The sequence below is a fragment of the Zootermopsis nevadensis genome, unplaced genomic scaffold (assembly GCF_977971745.1).
Source record: "Zootermopsis nevadensis isolate Lab colony 2312 unplaced genomic scaffold, Znev_1.0 Znev_ptg000022l, whole genome shotgun sequence".
Classification (NCBI taxonomy): domain Eukaryota; kingdom Metazoa; phylum Arthropoda; class Insecta; order Blattodea; family Termopsidae; genus Zootermopsis; species Zootermopsis nevadensis.
The window spans coordinates 2,665,939-2,679,169 of NW_028259154.1; the positions used below are offsets into that span (position 1 = coordinate 2,665,939).

The 13,231-nt window shown below is 43.6% G+C and overlaps 1 protein-coding gene across 3 annotated transcripts in view; it reads left to right on the forward strand.

Annotated features, from left to right (window-relative positions):
- LOC110834179 (neuroligin-4, X-linked-like) overlaps positions 1-13,231 on the forward strand; it is a 215,020-nt gene that overhangs the window by 155,704 nt on the left and 46,085 nt on the right. For all 3 annotated transcript variants that reach the window (XM_087353254.1, XM_087353256.1, XM_087353255.1), the window contains one exon: positions 3,652-4,577. In XM_087353254.1, the coding sequence (XP_087209380.1) occupies positions 4,124-4,577 (454 nt within the window). In that variant the 5' untranslated portion in view covers positions 3,652-4,123. The remainder of the gene's footprint in view (positions 1-3,651; positions 4,578-13,231) is intronic.

Here is a 13,231-nt window from a genome sequence, read left to right on the forward strand (position 1 = left end):
AGAGCAGAGACAAGGCGTACTCCGGCCTAGAAAATACGCCTACCCGACTCTTGGCGAATTTTCGCTGCAAACTTCCGCTTCCGGGCGTGAGCCTCGTCGAATGTTGGCTGTTAACGTTTTCAAGCTCATCGTGTTTATTCCTTGTTTACCCAAGTTTTAATGGTTGTGTTGTTCGATATAAACGTTTGATTTAACACTTCGTCGCTGTTTTGCAGGGTGGCGAGGGGCTATACTACGTCGCACTGCGAAGTAGCGTAGGTTTCGAAAAGCGCGTGCCAGTTGGAGGCCGGACTTCTTCGCAGCCGTGCGCCATTTCTGTCTTTAGAGATTTGTATTGTTCCGGGGCCTGAAATAAAAGTGTCCATTGCGTTAATGGAGTTTTGAGTGGCAGTCGTAAGCTGTGATTTTAAGTCAATTGTGTGTAGTCGAAGTTTCGTTTGGTGAAATTTCTAGCCATTAAAAAATATAGTCCTAAAACGTCAGTCCTTTATACTTTTTCAAGTTGCGTATGTAAGATATAGATTCCTACTCATTGGTACGTTTAATGTATTTTATGTACACCAATTTTTAGTACTTCAAAAATATTATAGTTTTCTTAAGTTGTTTATTTCTGCACAAATTTCGTGAAAAGATGGCCGTAAGGGAATGTTTATTTCGCCTCTCCTCCGACTCTTTCATCTACGGAATTGTTAATCGAATTTAAATTAAATTTGAAATGTCGTGTTTGCAGCAAACGTCGATTTGCTAGTTTAATCTGGTTCGTATTGAGTACATATAGAACCTACTTTACATTAAGTAACTTTCGCAGATTTGGTTGTTGTGTCTTCAAAACGACTCACCGCACAAAGTTAGGGCAATGCCCCAAAATATGTAAGTTCCCTATAAATTCTGTTGGCCGCGCGGTCTGGGGCGTGGGCCTCTTGCGTTTGGACACCTGGGCCCTGGGGTTGAATCCCACTCAAGGCATTGATGTTTGTCGGCGTCTTTCCGTGTCGTGTTTTCCTATGCAGAGGCAGAGAGAGGTCTTGCGAGGGGCTGGCAACTCGTCCAAGGAGTTCTACCAAATGTCTAATTAGATCAAGGAAATCTCTGAAAGGAGGTCTGCATGTTTCAAAATTTGAGCGAAAAGGGCAGAAAGAAATAAACCTCAAGTCTCGTGGCGTCTCCTTCGGTGTTCTCTGCCATCCTTCTTTCCATCACACGACGGAAGAAGCCGACACCTCGATTCTTCCATCGCAGGATTGATTGCCCCGGGCTGACGGAAGGCGGAAGCACCCTCTCGGAAACATTTATAACAATTTCGCGCACGCACTGCGTAACACCTTGTAACAGCACGCGGCCCTCCTCGGCTTCCTCTCTGCGGAAGAGGTCCTGTAGAGGGGACCCGGGTCCTTCACGCCCTGTCTTCCTTTCAGGGTTCCCGACTAAAATGTTTCGTGTGCCGTGTCTGCTCTGTGTTTTGACCTTTGACCTTGATTTGATAACTTAAATGATGTGTTATTATTCTTCGGAAATTGACGCAGTTCGTTTGAGACGACGTTATCTGACACGTGTTAGCGGTTACAAACGTGATTAAGGATTTGAGTAACGATTCATCAGCGCCTGTCGACAAGAGACTTTTCTTATAAGCGCGCAGATATGCAGAGAGAAAAATGAATGGGTACGACCCAGCGTTTTTCACTTTTTTCACGAAACTGCCTTAAAATACAATGCGTATTCGGACACACGAAGGAATAAAAGTGCCGATGTGCATGCACCAGGTCCGTCTGTTTTCTGTGAGTCCCAGACTACGACAACGGCGCCTGTAGCTCAGAATTGCTGTTTCGTGTTCTTCCAACCACTAGTCAGAATATTGATTACGATAAAATCAATTTTATTTATTCAATTGAATCCATTCATTAAAGTACTTGACATCAGCGAGGAAGCCAATTAATAATTGAAAGGCTGAATTTGAAAACGCACCCAAGTCGTTCGATTTTTGCAGGATATATCTAGAACACTTTGCAGCCGGGTGGAGATTTGCAACCTGAGGATGGAATCCAGTGATAGGATTCTTACATATTTTTCGTTGGAGGTGTCATGAAAAAGTTAGCAACATATTTTGAAATTTTTTATTAATTATATCAGATTTACCGCGCAAATTCGTTACCAGAAGGTTGTCAGTATTGGTAAAAGAAGAGGGAACATATCGAATGAAACCAATATTTCTGAATTCTTGACGGAAAAAGTGGGCTACTCAATGTGACCTTTGGTTTTTGCTTATTGTTGTGATCTAGTGTTAATAAGGCTCTTAACTGAACAGTCAACACAGATTCCTTGAAGTGGAGACCACCTTCAGAAGTTGATGGTTCTGTCAGCTAGTCGTGAAATTCTGCATGTTTTATGGAACTTTTAAGACATTATAATCTGTCGTGGACCAGATGAATCCAGTTCGGTTCCCTGAGACACAATTTAATGTGATGTTGCTTCCTACGCCTAGATGCTTCCAAAATGAAATTCAGGCGTTTCGGCCAGACTTTTGTGAGCAGTCCTCTTCTCCCCATGCGCAATACATGTCCGCCCACCTCATTATCCTTAGCTTCATCGCCGTAATTGTATTTAGTAAGAGTAAAAGTTTAAAAAAAATTGTGGAGCTTTTCATTTTCAGTTGGCTTCTGTTTTCCTTCATGTCATCTCTTCTGGGTCCCTCAGACATCCTGACATTTGCAGGGACTCTGGACAGGGCATAGGCCCGGTACAAGGCCTCTACGTCCACAGGAGAAAACGAATCAGAAAGACACGGAAAATACGTGTCGAGACATAGAATCGAACTCACAACCCATTTATGAGGTCTGTGACCCACACCTTATGTCCTCTGTCATCCGCAGAAGTATGGTCCTGTATATACCTAGTTCGGCTTATGGGAAGTCGGACGATTCTGAACTGCGTGATGGGAAACAGCGTATCTGACGACAATTCCGCTTAATTGTCATATCGCGAATGCGATGATGAAAGTACGAGTAGATGTTGCAGTCCGGTAGAACATCTGCGTCTCGCTGTGAAACGTGGTAATAGTTTAGGGATTGCAGTTATTTGACTCTTCGTGCTTGGAATTTAATCGTAGTTTTATCTTCGTGAACATCGTACAATTGTACACACATCAATTCTGCACAGGATCGATATCGAATTGGAGATGTTGGAAATGATCGTCGTTAGTATATTCACGTAACGAGAACGCGTTTATTGGAAGTTAAAGTTGCACTTTTAAGCCGGCTTTATTATGGCGGCGACAGTGAGGCGGATTGTATCAACCTGCTTTCCTTTTGTCAACTGCCTTATGCCTTCCTGGTATCAAACCCGGGGGACTTGCGTGTTCTTGATGGCTTCTGCAATCACTCAGGCTCTGGTAACATCTGCATGTCTGCTCTGAGCAGGATCTGAAGTGCCGCATTCTTCTGTGGTAATGGGCGTGGCTGCTAGAAATGACAGACGATATAAAACTTGGAGTAGGCTTGCAGAGGTTGTGTGGATTAGAGCAAAGTAGGTAAGTTATTGGCATGTCGGAGTCGTAGCGCACCGTGCCGCCTCCATATTGACCCAATTAACATACGACACACAATTGAATGCTGCGTGGCCCTTGAGAATAAAATAGCAAATTCTTTCTTCTTTCAGGTCACGTGTCTGATGGCGTCACCCGCAATCCGTAAGCGTAATTCACCAGAAAGTCTGCAGTGAGAGAAAAATGTTCTAGAAGCCGAGACGAACGCGAAGCTCTGTTTCTGCAGTAACCATGCCGAGGCGCTTTGTTCTGGTTGGTTTAAAATACGAGAGTCTTCCTCCAGTCGAAATTATTGCGTGTGGTGAGCGGGAAGAGGGGAAGTTCTGCAAGTCCTAGATTCGCCTGCTGCTTCTGTGTCCTCACGTTCGATACCCGTCGCTTATGACAGGCTGAGATGTGACAGTTGAGTGTCCAGTCCGTACGTCATTCAGTTTCCGGTTGTGCAAGATGCGAGTGCGTCTCAAAGGTCCATCACGCTGCTGCGACGCGCGACTGGACCGCAGATGACGGGGGTGGTGGCCCTCCGCCGTAGAGAGGTCACTGCATGTGGGGTGAGGGGAAAGTGTGACGCCACATAGACGGACCATGTGGTCCAGTGCACCCCATGCTGATACTCCTGGAGAAGCAGCCGTGTTTCTTCTAATAGCCGTCGCGTTCCTGTCCGGAGCGACGGTAGCAGGACCGCGCTACAGTTCGAGGATCGTGGAAACAAAAGCTGGTGCAATCAGAGGGATAATTCTGGAACTGAACTCCAGACATCTGGAGCCCGTGGAGGTGTTCAGAGGCGTTCCGTACGCGGCGCCCCCCCTTGGAGACCTGCGGTACAGCCCCCCGGCGCCTCCCGTGGCCTGGTCGGGGACTCGCCTGGCAGATACGTTCGGGGCCGTGTGTCCGCAGCGATATCCGGACATCTCGAACCGCTCGGCGGCTCTGCTCACCATGCCGAGGGGCAGATACAACCACCTGAAGCGACTCATACCCCTTCTCGCCAACCAGAGCGAGGACTGTCTCTTTCTCAACCTGTACGTGCCGGGAAGCGGTGAGTCTGGCAGAGTTCTGCGTCCTTGGACTATGGACCGTTGTATTCACGGGACATTTTGCTGTGCCGATGAAGGTGCGAGGAGGATTGCATCACTGTACTTACTTTATTTTTAAATGGCGTTTGCTGAGGAGAATAATTTTACCTAATGAACAGGAAGAGGTAGGAGGAGATACGAATTCGTAGGAAGGAAAATGATGTGCACTGCTCGTTGAATAGTCTGTTACGAGGGTGCCCAAGACAAGGAACAAGTGACGAGCTTGGGGAGCGTAAATTCATTCGCGTTTTAGCTCGACAGCCTGAACGGAAGAATCCGAGTCGAAGGCGAAGATTAACTCCAGATGCAACATAAAGAGACAAAAGGTGAAGTTGTGTGCGCTTTTCAGGGGCCTGTGGCGGTCTTTTGTTAGGGTCTTAATGGAATTTCGCGTTGCATGGGATTTGTTTACCAACTTCATAAATTCCACCTTCTCAAGAAGGATTTTGGTCCACAGGAACAAATCGATATCTACATTTCTGAATAAGTGTCGTCTGCGATGTTCACATGGCTCTATCGATTATGCACTCATGCATGTGTACGTTGTGGGTCCCATAATTTCAGGGGAACCCGAGTCAGACATTTAAGTTTTGAAACATCATTCCTATTTGTTTTCAATTACGACGCAGAGTTCTTCAGCTGTACTTATTCTAAGTTAAAGCGTGCAGAAGCCAATTTTTTAGTTCTGGGGGACGAGAAGGAGTGCGTTTCTAATTTATTTATGACAAAATGTTATAGTCAGCGGCCTCTGTGTTCAAGTTCCGTCAACTTGAATTATTTGTATTCCTACTCTATTAACGACGTCATTTTTGTATGTTCGAATACTTTAGTAAGTTGAAATTGTGGTTCAGCGTCTTTCATTATTTCAGGCTTAAGTGCGTTCAGATGTACAAATTAAGACGCCTCCAAGGCTCCAGTGTATTCTAGCACAAAACAGAATATTTGCCGTGTTTCCAAGTGTACCAATACACAAATTAAAATACCTTTAAGGCTTCAAGGTTTTTCAGTTTGCAGATTATAACACCTGTTATTACCTCTTCGAATTATACATAAATTATTCCGTATTCAGCGTCTCTTTCGGGCATGAACGTAACAGATCGTTCCGACTGCCTTGGTCGATGCGTCGCGGGCTTGCATAAACAGTTATAATCTTTTTCGTTGTGGCAGTTTTATTGCAAGTGTAATGCTTTTAGGTGTTCCCGAAATTTGGCTCTTGAGGCAGTGAAATGGAACAACCAATACATTATAGTGAACCATGTATTTTTTCCCAGGAAATAAATTAGAGAAACTGGGGAAAAGGATTGAATAAATCAGGAAGAGAAAAATAAAGAAAGAAAGAGGCGTCCTGTCTTATCGTTCTCTGGTTTTGGAACCCGGGGAATTCCAAACTGGACTGTGTTACTGCTTACTCTAGGCTTATTCGTGGTTTTCTCGTGCAGCAGAGGATCGTGGTGAATGTTTCCGGCGTACGCAGACAGCTCGCTAAACCGTCCACACTTAAAGAGGCAAACTAGGCGGAGTACGAGCACAAATGTGGACCTTGAAAGAGGCTGCTAATTATTTTCAGGAAATTACTTGAAAGAGCTGAGGTCGTATTTCTGTACGGGCGAACTGCACGTGCGTGCACCATCAAATGATATGCCAAGTTTTGACGATGTTTAGCAGCAGGTAAATAAGGAGGTGGTCGTGGCCTATTTTAGGTGACTCTCTCAGCATTTGTCAGAAAATAACAACGAAGATTCTTTGTCGTCAGGGCAGGATTTGAACACGTGATGTCTGGAATAGGAAGCATTTGTTGTTTGGACGTGACAGTAAAGCTGATGGGATTTCATGGAATGTTTGTGTGATGATCTTATCCAGCGAAGTCGTAACTCGGAGCAAGTAAATCTAATTAGAAGAGAGTTTTATTTCGCTATTCTATGCAGCTTCCTTCGGTCCAGCGCTGTGCTGTGCCGTGAAATTTGTTATCCGCCAATGCAGAGAGTGTAGAATGGAAACGGAAAACTTTTCTTGCCACGCTCTTAGTTACGATGTTCTTTTCTTTTCTGCCCTCGACGCAGAGCTCTGCTGCTAAGTGCCGTTGCTGAGGAGAACTTTATTCCACTCGTGTGCATAACTGAGTTAGAGGAGCCGAGTATCGGAACTCTGTCCGAGGTGAAGAAGTCGTTAGCGCTCGTTACAGTGGACCCGTTCTCTTGTGTCGCCAGACCGCCTCTCTCATTGCAACTGCATCCCTTGAATGTTATCATTATTTGTCTCAATGAATGGATGTTCGTCCATTATCGTTTCAGTGTTCGGGCGGTCGGCGGATCAGCAGCGATAGCTCAGTACCTAACCTCCGAACGGATTACCCTCTTCCGGGGCTGTGGAGGGGTCGGTTGCCTCAAACGTCGAATATTAATTAAATCTGACACAGGTCATGTTCATTTGTTGTCTGCCATCATTAAGGAGCGTGGCTCCCGTGCCTGATTTGCGCAAAATTCATAAACTGAACTCAAAATTAGGTACTTTCTCAGCGCGCTCGCTTATTACCTCACAACCGACTACAGGAACTAAATTTTGTCGGTCTTAAATTGTACTTTTGAAGTGAAACCGAAACGTTTGAAGTGTCTAGCTGACGATCAGAACGGAGCAAATGCCCGCGTTGGCGACGCTGCAGGCAGCAGCCAACTTTGAAACGTCCGCTAACGTCTACACGACGCAGCGACCCGGAAGGCGGCCATCTTCGTGCTCGCTATATTTGTGTTTTGTTATTAGTTAACATCCGCTTTTAAATGGCTGTGTGATATTTTACTTGGAGCATTTAATATAAAGCATCTGCATTCGAGTACTCACTGTGTTACAGTAGGAGCGAACCGAGACGTTGAACACAACTTCTTCGTGTCACTTTGTTTGCGACTTGTCCTCCGTTACAAGTTGTGTACGGCACAAGACTTAAGCAGTCGCCCGATCCCTGCACGTGACCCTGTAGCTGATAATTCTCTGAAAACTGATTCTCATGAATCTGCGAGATTGTTTGAATTGTTCTGTCGCTGGAAGACGCCTCGTGTCGCGTGGGAGGGGCGAAATATGGGGCAGGTAACGCAGACTGAATTTAGAAAACAGTAACTTTATGGCAGAAAATACTGTTAAGCTGCATTAGCAACATTTAACAAACGTTTTGTTTTCTTTTCATTAAACTATGAAGATCCAACACAAACACAGGAAACATCTGTGTTTGTCATGGTCCTCACTTCTGTCAAATCCAGTTTACCGCGATCTGTTTTAAGTATCCAGCCTCGCAATGTCAAAAGGTCAAGCCTCACGAAGCTCCGTGTCTTGTAAACGTAGGGAGAGCCGGTCTCCGCCCCGAGATTTCAACCTGGAACCTCCAGAATGCGAGGCAAAAGTGAAAAACCTCTCGGCCAAGGACTACGAGCTTGTTCTTTGAGACGAACTGTCGGCAAGACTTGTTAGACAGGTACAGTGTTGATTCCGTTAATGAACGTCTGCGTTTCACAAATGCGGAAAATATGTTCAGTGGATGAGTGTACTATTAGCAGCTCTTGAAAGACCGACTACTCGTGGACTTACATGGCTAGTCAGTTAGTTAGTTAGTTAGTTAGCGAGTTAATGTAATATGTTCATCGCAATGACTGCATAAAATGCAATGTCCTGTGTTTTTCCCACATATCCTTTGGTACTTATTAAAATTTATAGCATATGCATATGCATTGAGCTTAATATGTATACAGATCTCATTTAGTCATTAATTAGCCTTCATAATTAGATTTAGATACTTGTTCAGTTATTTTAATGTTATTAATATCAGCGGCAATTGTAATTGAACACGTGGCCTATTATGATAGCCACGAGGCACCTGGTGTCGATTAACACGAGCGTTACAGATATCGAACATCGTTAGTAGTTAAACAGTAATCGATTGGGTTTATTTCGTTCAGAAAATCACCCACAAGCTGACTAAATGCATTTGCTTTGTATAGTAAGAAGACGATGGAATCTTTGTCCTATAGTTGGGATTATTTTGGAAGTCATCGAGGTGACGTGAAATGGCCATTTTATCTCTTTCTTTTCAAAATAATCGAATGTCGTGCTCTGTGCATTACGCTAAAGTTTATTTCGTGATTATAATAGCGGCAGCTTAAAACATCTTGATATCATATTGCATAATATTCACAGGGTGAGCACAAAAGATTTTTATGCTTTTAAAATGATACGGAATACAAATGCGGCTTACTTAAAACTTCACACCTACACCAGTCGACGAAAGCAAAACTCAAAATTTTGCACATACGTCACGGAGACCAGACATGTGGTCCTTGAGTCACGTGGCATATGTCGGGACGATAATCGAACTCGCCCCAAACTTTGTGCGGAGTGCCCCCAGTGGTGGAAGCTGTGGCTGTACCAGGCAAAAATGAATGCTCGGCTCGGTGGTTCCATGTGAAATTTTGTGCGCAATACGCGTTTCACAGCTGTTACAGGCTCTTTCTTCGCTAACCGCACAAGACACCATGTCCTCTGTTGTGGGGGTAGCCATTTTAGAAACTAGTGGCATCTAGCGGATGCGCTCAATAACAACAATCACCCGGGTTATTTGAAACAGAACTTTGAGAGTTTCTCTATCGACTGGTGTGGCAATGAACTTCTGGGTATGCGCATTTGTTTTCTGTAACATTTTTGAAGTGCCGAGTTATTTTGTACTCACCCTGTATTATATGGTTCTTCTCGCCTAGAAATAAACTTTTTCCAAAATTGTTTTATACTTTATAAATTATAATTTAAACATATCAAAATATGTATCAGTTTTTATTTTGTCTGTTATATAATGCGAGATATTGAGTAAATTTTAACCACTGCGTTAATTAATAAAGTTATTTTATAAAACACAAATGTAATAGCGAACGCTGCCTGTGAGGTATTTTCTGTTAACAAGCTAAACCACACGGCATATCGCAGCATATTAATGGAGAAATTAGTTTGGTATGGCATAAACGTAAATGTTAGCAAATAGTGTGTTATACCTTGAAAACAGACGACTAATATTTTGAAATAAAATATCCCAGTGCTTCTGTTCATATTCGTTTTATGTCAGATAAAATTCAAGTTTCTCAAGGTTGTGCATTTGATCAGCTCTTTTTATTATCTTGCGTCTTAATGTCATAGATCCAAGTAGTTACTCAGCCTCTACGCGTGTTTTATTCCTAGTACGAGGCGCGTCCCAAAAGTAAGTTTCCCTGGGGCCGTTTACAGAAACAAAACACAATTTCATGGAAATATTTATTGCAACAGATACAGCAAGTGTCCAGCTATTTTTCAACATATTCGCCACCGGAATTGAGACATTTGTCATACCGTGGGACCAACTTTTGAATACCTGTGTCGTAGAAGTCTGCCGCCTGGGATTGGAACCACTGTGTGACAACCATCTCCGCCTCTCTGTCATTCTCAAAACGCTGACGCTGACTGGACAGGAATTTCTTGAGGTGTAGGAAAAGATGGAAATCACTGGGAGCGAGGTAGGGGCTGTAGGGTGAATGATTAAACACCTCCCAGCTGAACTCCTGCAGGAGACTTGCTGTCCGTCGAGCCGTGTGCGGCCTAGCGTTATCACTGACCGCACTTCACAGTCGGCGGGAGCTGGAATAAGAACCTCCATCTTCAACAGCTGCAACGATGCTACTGTGAGAACGCGGGAAGTACCGTTAGTGCATGCGCCATGCTACGTCATTGCTCTATCACGTACGCACAGTCGCTTCGCTCAATATAAGGTTTGCTAGCTGTGGGACGAGTGGGAAACTTACTTTTGGGACGCGCCTCGTACAATAGTCACTGAAGTAGGATTACTGTGTCGTGCATAATTCTGAAACCACGTCTTGGAGTAAAGAGAGAATGGCCTATTCCAATGTTGATGAAACTTCATATTCTTTTTTGGTAATAAGAAATCAATAAGAGCTATAAGCTAAAATGAGTATCATACTATATTCATACAACGATGTGCTGTGGTCTACAAACTGCTTAAATTTGTAAAGTCCTGTGCAACTCACAGGCTTGTGTGTTTTGCACCATTGATTGCAGATTCATATCAAGAACAGTTCTGCCTGCAGCCAAAGGTCTCAGTTACCTCTGGCCGACGTTAAGTCTTACTCAGTCAGATGCCACGTTTCGTCTTCAAACCTTCTGTTTGATGCATAAGAAGTCGTTTCTGTTTCCTTGGCTTTCCAGTGAGATTTTGTTTGTATTCTGAAACGATTCCTTATGCTTCAAACTTTTCTTTGGATGAAATTAGTCTGTTGTGAAACGAGTATCGACTTTTCCAGCTCTTGATAGAGTTTCATAAAGAACGAGGTTTGAGTGTTTTCAGTTCAGAAGGGCTTCCTTTGAAAAAACTAACCACATTTCCTAATGGGTCCCAATTCCCGAAAGAAAGTATTCATTATGGCATACGCAGTCGTTTTTACCGGCACAGTTTTCTTAAAGCTTCTTCATTCTGTTTGCCTTCTGGCGTCTTTCTTCCCAGCAAGTGAAAGGCAGAGATCGGTCCCGAAACTTTCTTTTCGTTTCTTTGTAAACGGGCATAAGATCGTTTAATAATTTTACGCTACTCACATGCCAACTGCAGTGGCGTTACGACCCAGAGAATTCTCTCGCTCTCTCTGGAAATACGACTTCCCATTCAATACAAATGTGGATTTCTCAGAATTATCATGACAAACACCAAAAAACTGTTACGAAAAGACGACTTGAAATACGTACGTGTGCATGAAAACTTGATATAAATAAATAACTAGTTTGTGGATTTGCTTAGGATATGGTTCAGTGGCGGACTGGCCACAGATTCTGAGTAAGTCCGAAGCGCTTCGTAGAGACGTCCATTTCAATAACATTTTAATTTCAAGCAACCAACCAAGTACCTCAATGTACGAGTGTCATTCTTAAGATGCTAGTAGTTGCTCAGGTAGTCACGAAATTCCCCACCTTCCATAATACTCGGTTTTTATTGCCTTGTTCACAAGAACCCGCCTGGGTCAGATGAATCCAATCTACATCACCGCTCCCTGTGCCTCAGGATAATTTTAAAGGTGTCCTCCTGCCTGCGCGTGTGTTTTCTAAAGAGTTAATTTCCTCTGGCGTGCATTTCTCTTCGCCACCTGCGTGCTACGTGATCAGTCCATTTCAATATGTTTAGTTTAAAGTAGAAATTATGAAGCTTCGCGTAATTCAAATTTTACAGCCTAATATTACTGCCTTGCTCTCGTGTCAAACTATTTTCACCAGCAATCTGCTGCCAAATGCGACATAAACGTTTGTTACCAGATCGGTCTGCCGCCTTAAAACAGAGAGGAGCTTTGCCATAGATTCACTGCAACTTCCTTAAATTTCATCGAATCTCCACTTTGCATTGGGATGATAACTACGTAGTTAATTCGGGAACTTGCAGTAACAGACTGTAAACAAGAGGAAGGTAATGGATCTCAGCAACCAGAGACAAATACACCGCCTCCTTCCTTTGTGTTGCTGATTGAAGACGCAGTGAGTGAGAGAGAGAGAGAGGGGGGTATATTTGAAGCTAATATCTCTGAGAATACGTCGCTTCTAACTTCCCCAAGTAGAGGCAGGGGAAACTACCCTACACCCTCCAGCCCGTTAGAGTCGTCATCAGCTTCATGACAATTTGATTTCTTTGCGAGGATATTTTCTTTCAACGCAGAATAACAGCGCCACGTGATCAACAGCAGAATCTTCAAGCAACTCGCGATTCATTATCATTCGCGCACAAAGCCGCGCTCCAGAGGGTACAACAGGAGTTCTGAAGAAATTTTATATATGATAATGAAGTCTCTTCTGCGCGCTGCAAGGCCTTATAAATTCTTGTTTGAAGTTCAGCGCATCTAGAAACGAAGTGTGAATTGTAAAGAATAATGTTTCGAGTGTGATCTTCGGAAACCTGGGGGAGGTGATGTCTCGCAGTGGCGGTGGCACCGGAAGCAGCAGCCAGCGCCGAAAACGTCTTTAGAATCGGCTGCTTCTTTCGCATTTTTCTGTGGCGCAGTGAAAAATCTGAATCTCAGTTTCGTGTCACTTGGTTTTATACGAACGGAAGGTTCCACCCACTGGAACTGACACAGCCGGCGTGTTCGCGCGATTTTACTCTTAAAACTGTGGCTTCCCGTCATGTGTGGTTGCAGTGCGTTCCAGACATTCTGTTGCTGCACAGATTTCTTACTCGCGGATCATTTGTTAATACAGGGTGGGTAAAAACACGCATTCATACATTTTGACATATTTTAATACCACTGAGATTTCGTTGTTGTTTTTTTCTGTTTCAGAAGCTTTCGCCCTTTTTCGTAAGTGAACTTCGCGTTATACGCACGTTCTGCTCGTCGTGTCACTTCTTTCAGCTGAAACGAGAGTACTCCCATCTATCAATGGCCATACGAATTGTTTGTCCTGACATTTGTCAGTGACGTACTGTAAAGAATGCATTTAGAATTTCTGTATAGTCCGTAGAATACACATTTACACATTACGTTTTAACAAGCTGTAGTGGAAAAATTAAAATTTTTATTCCTTATAAGAGTAAGCATAATTTGTTTTGAGAGTCTTATGAATAATT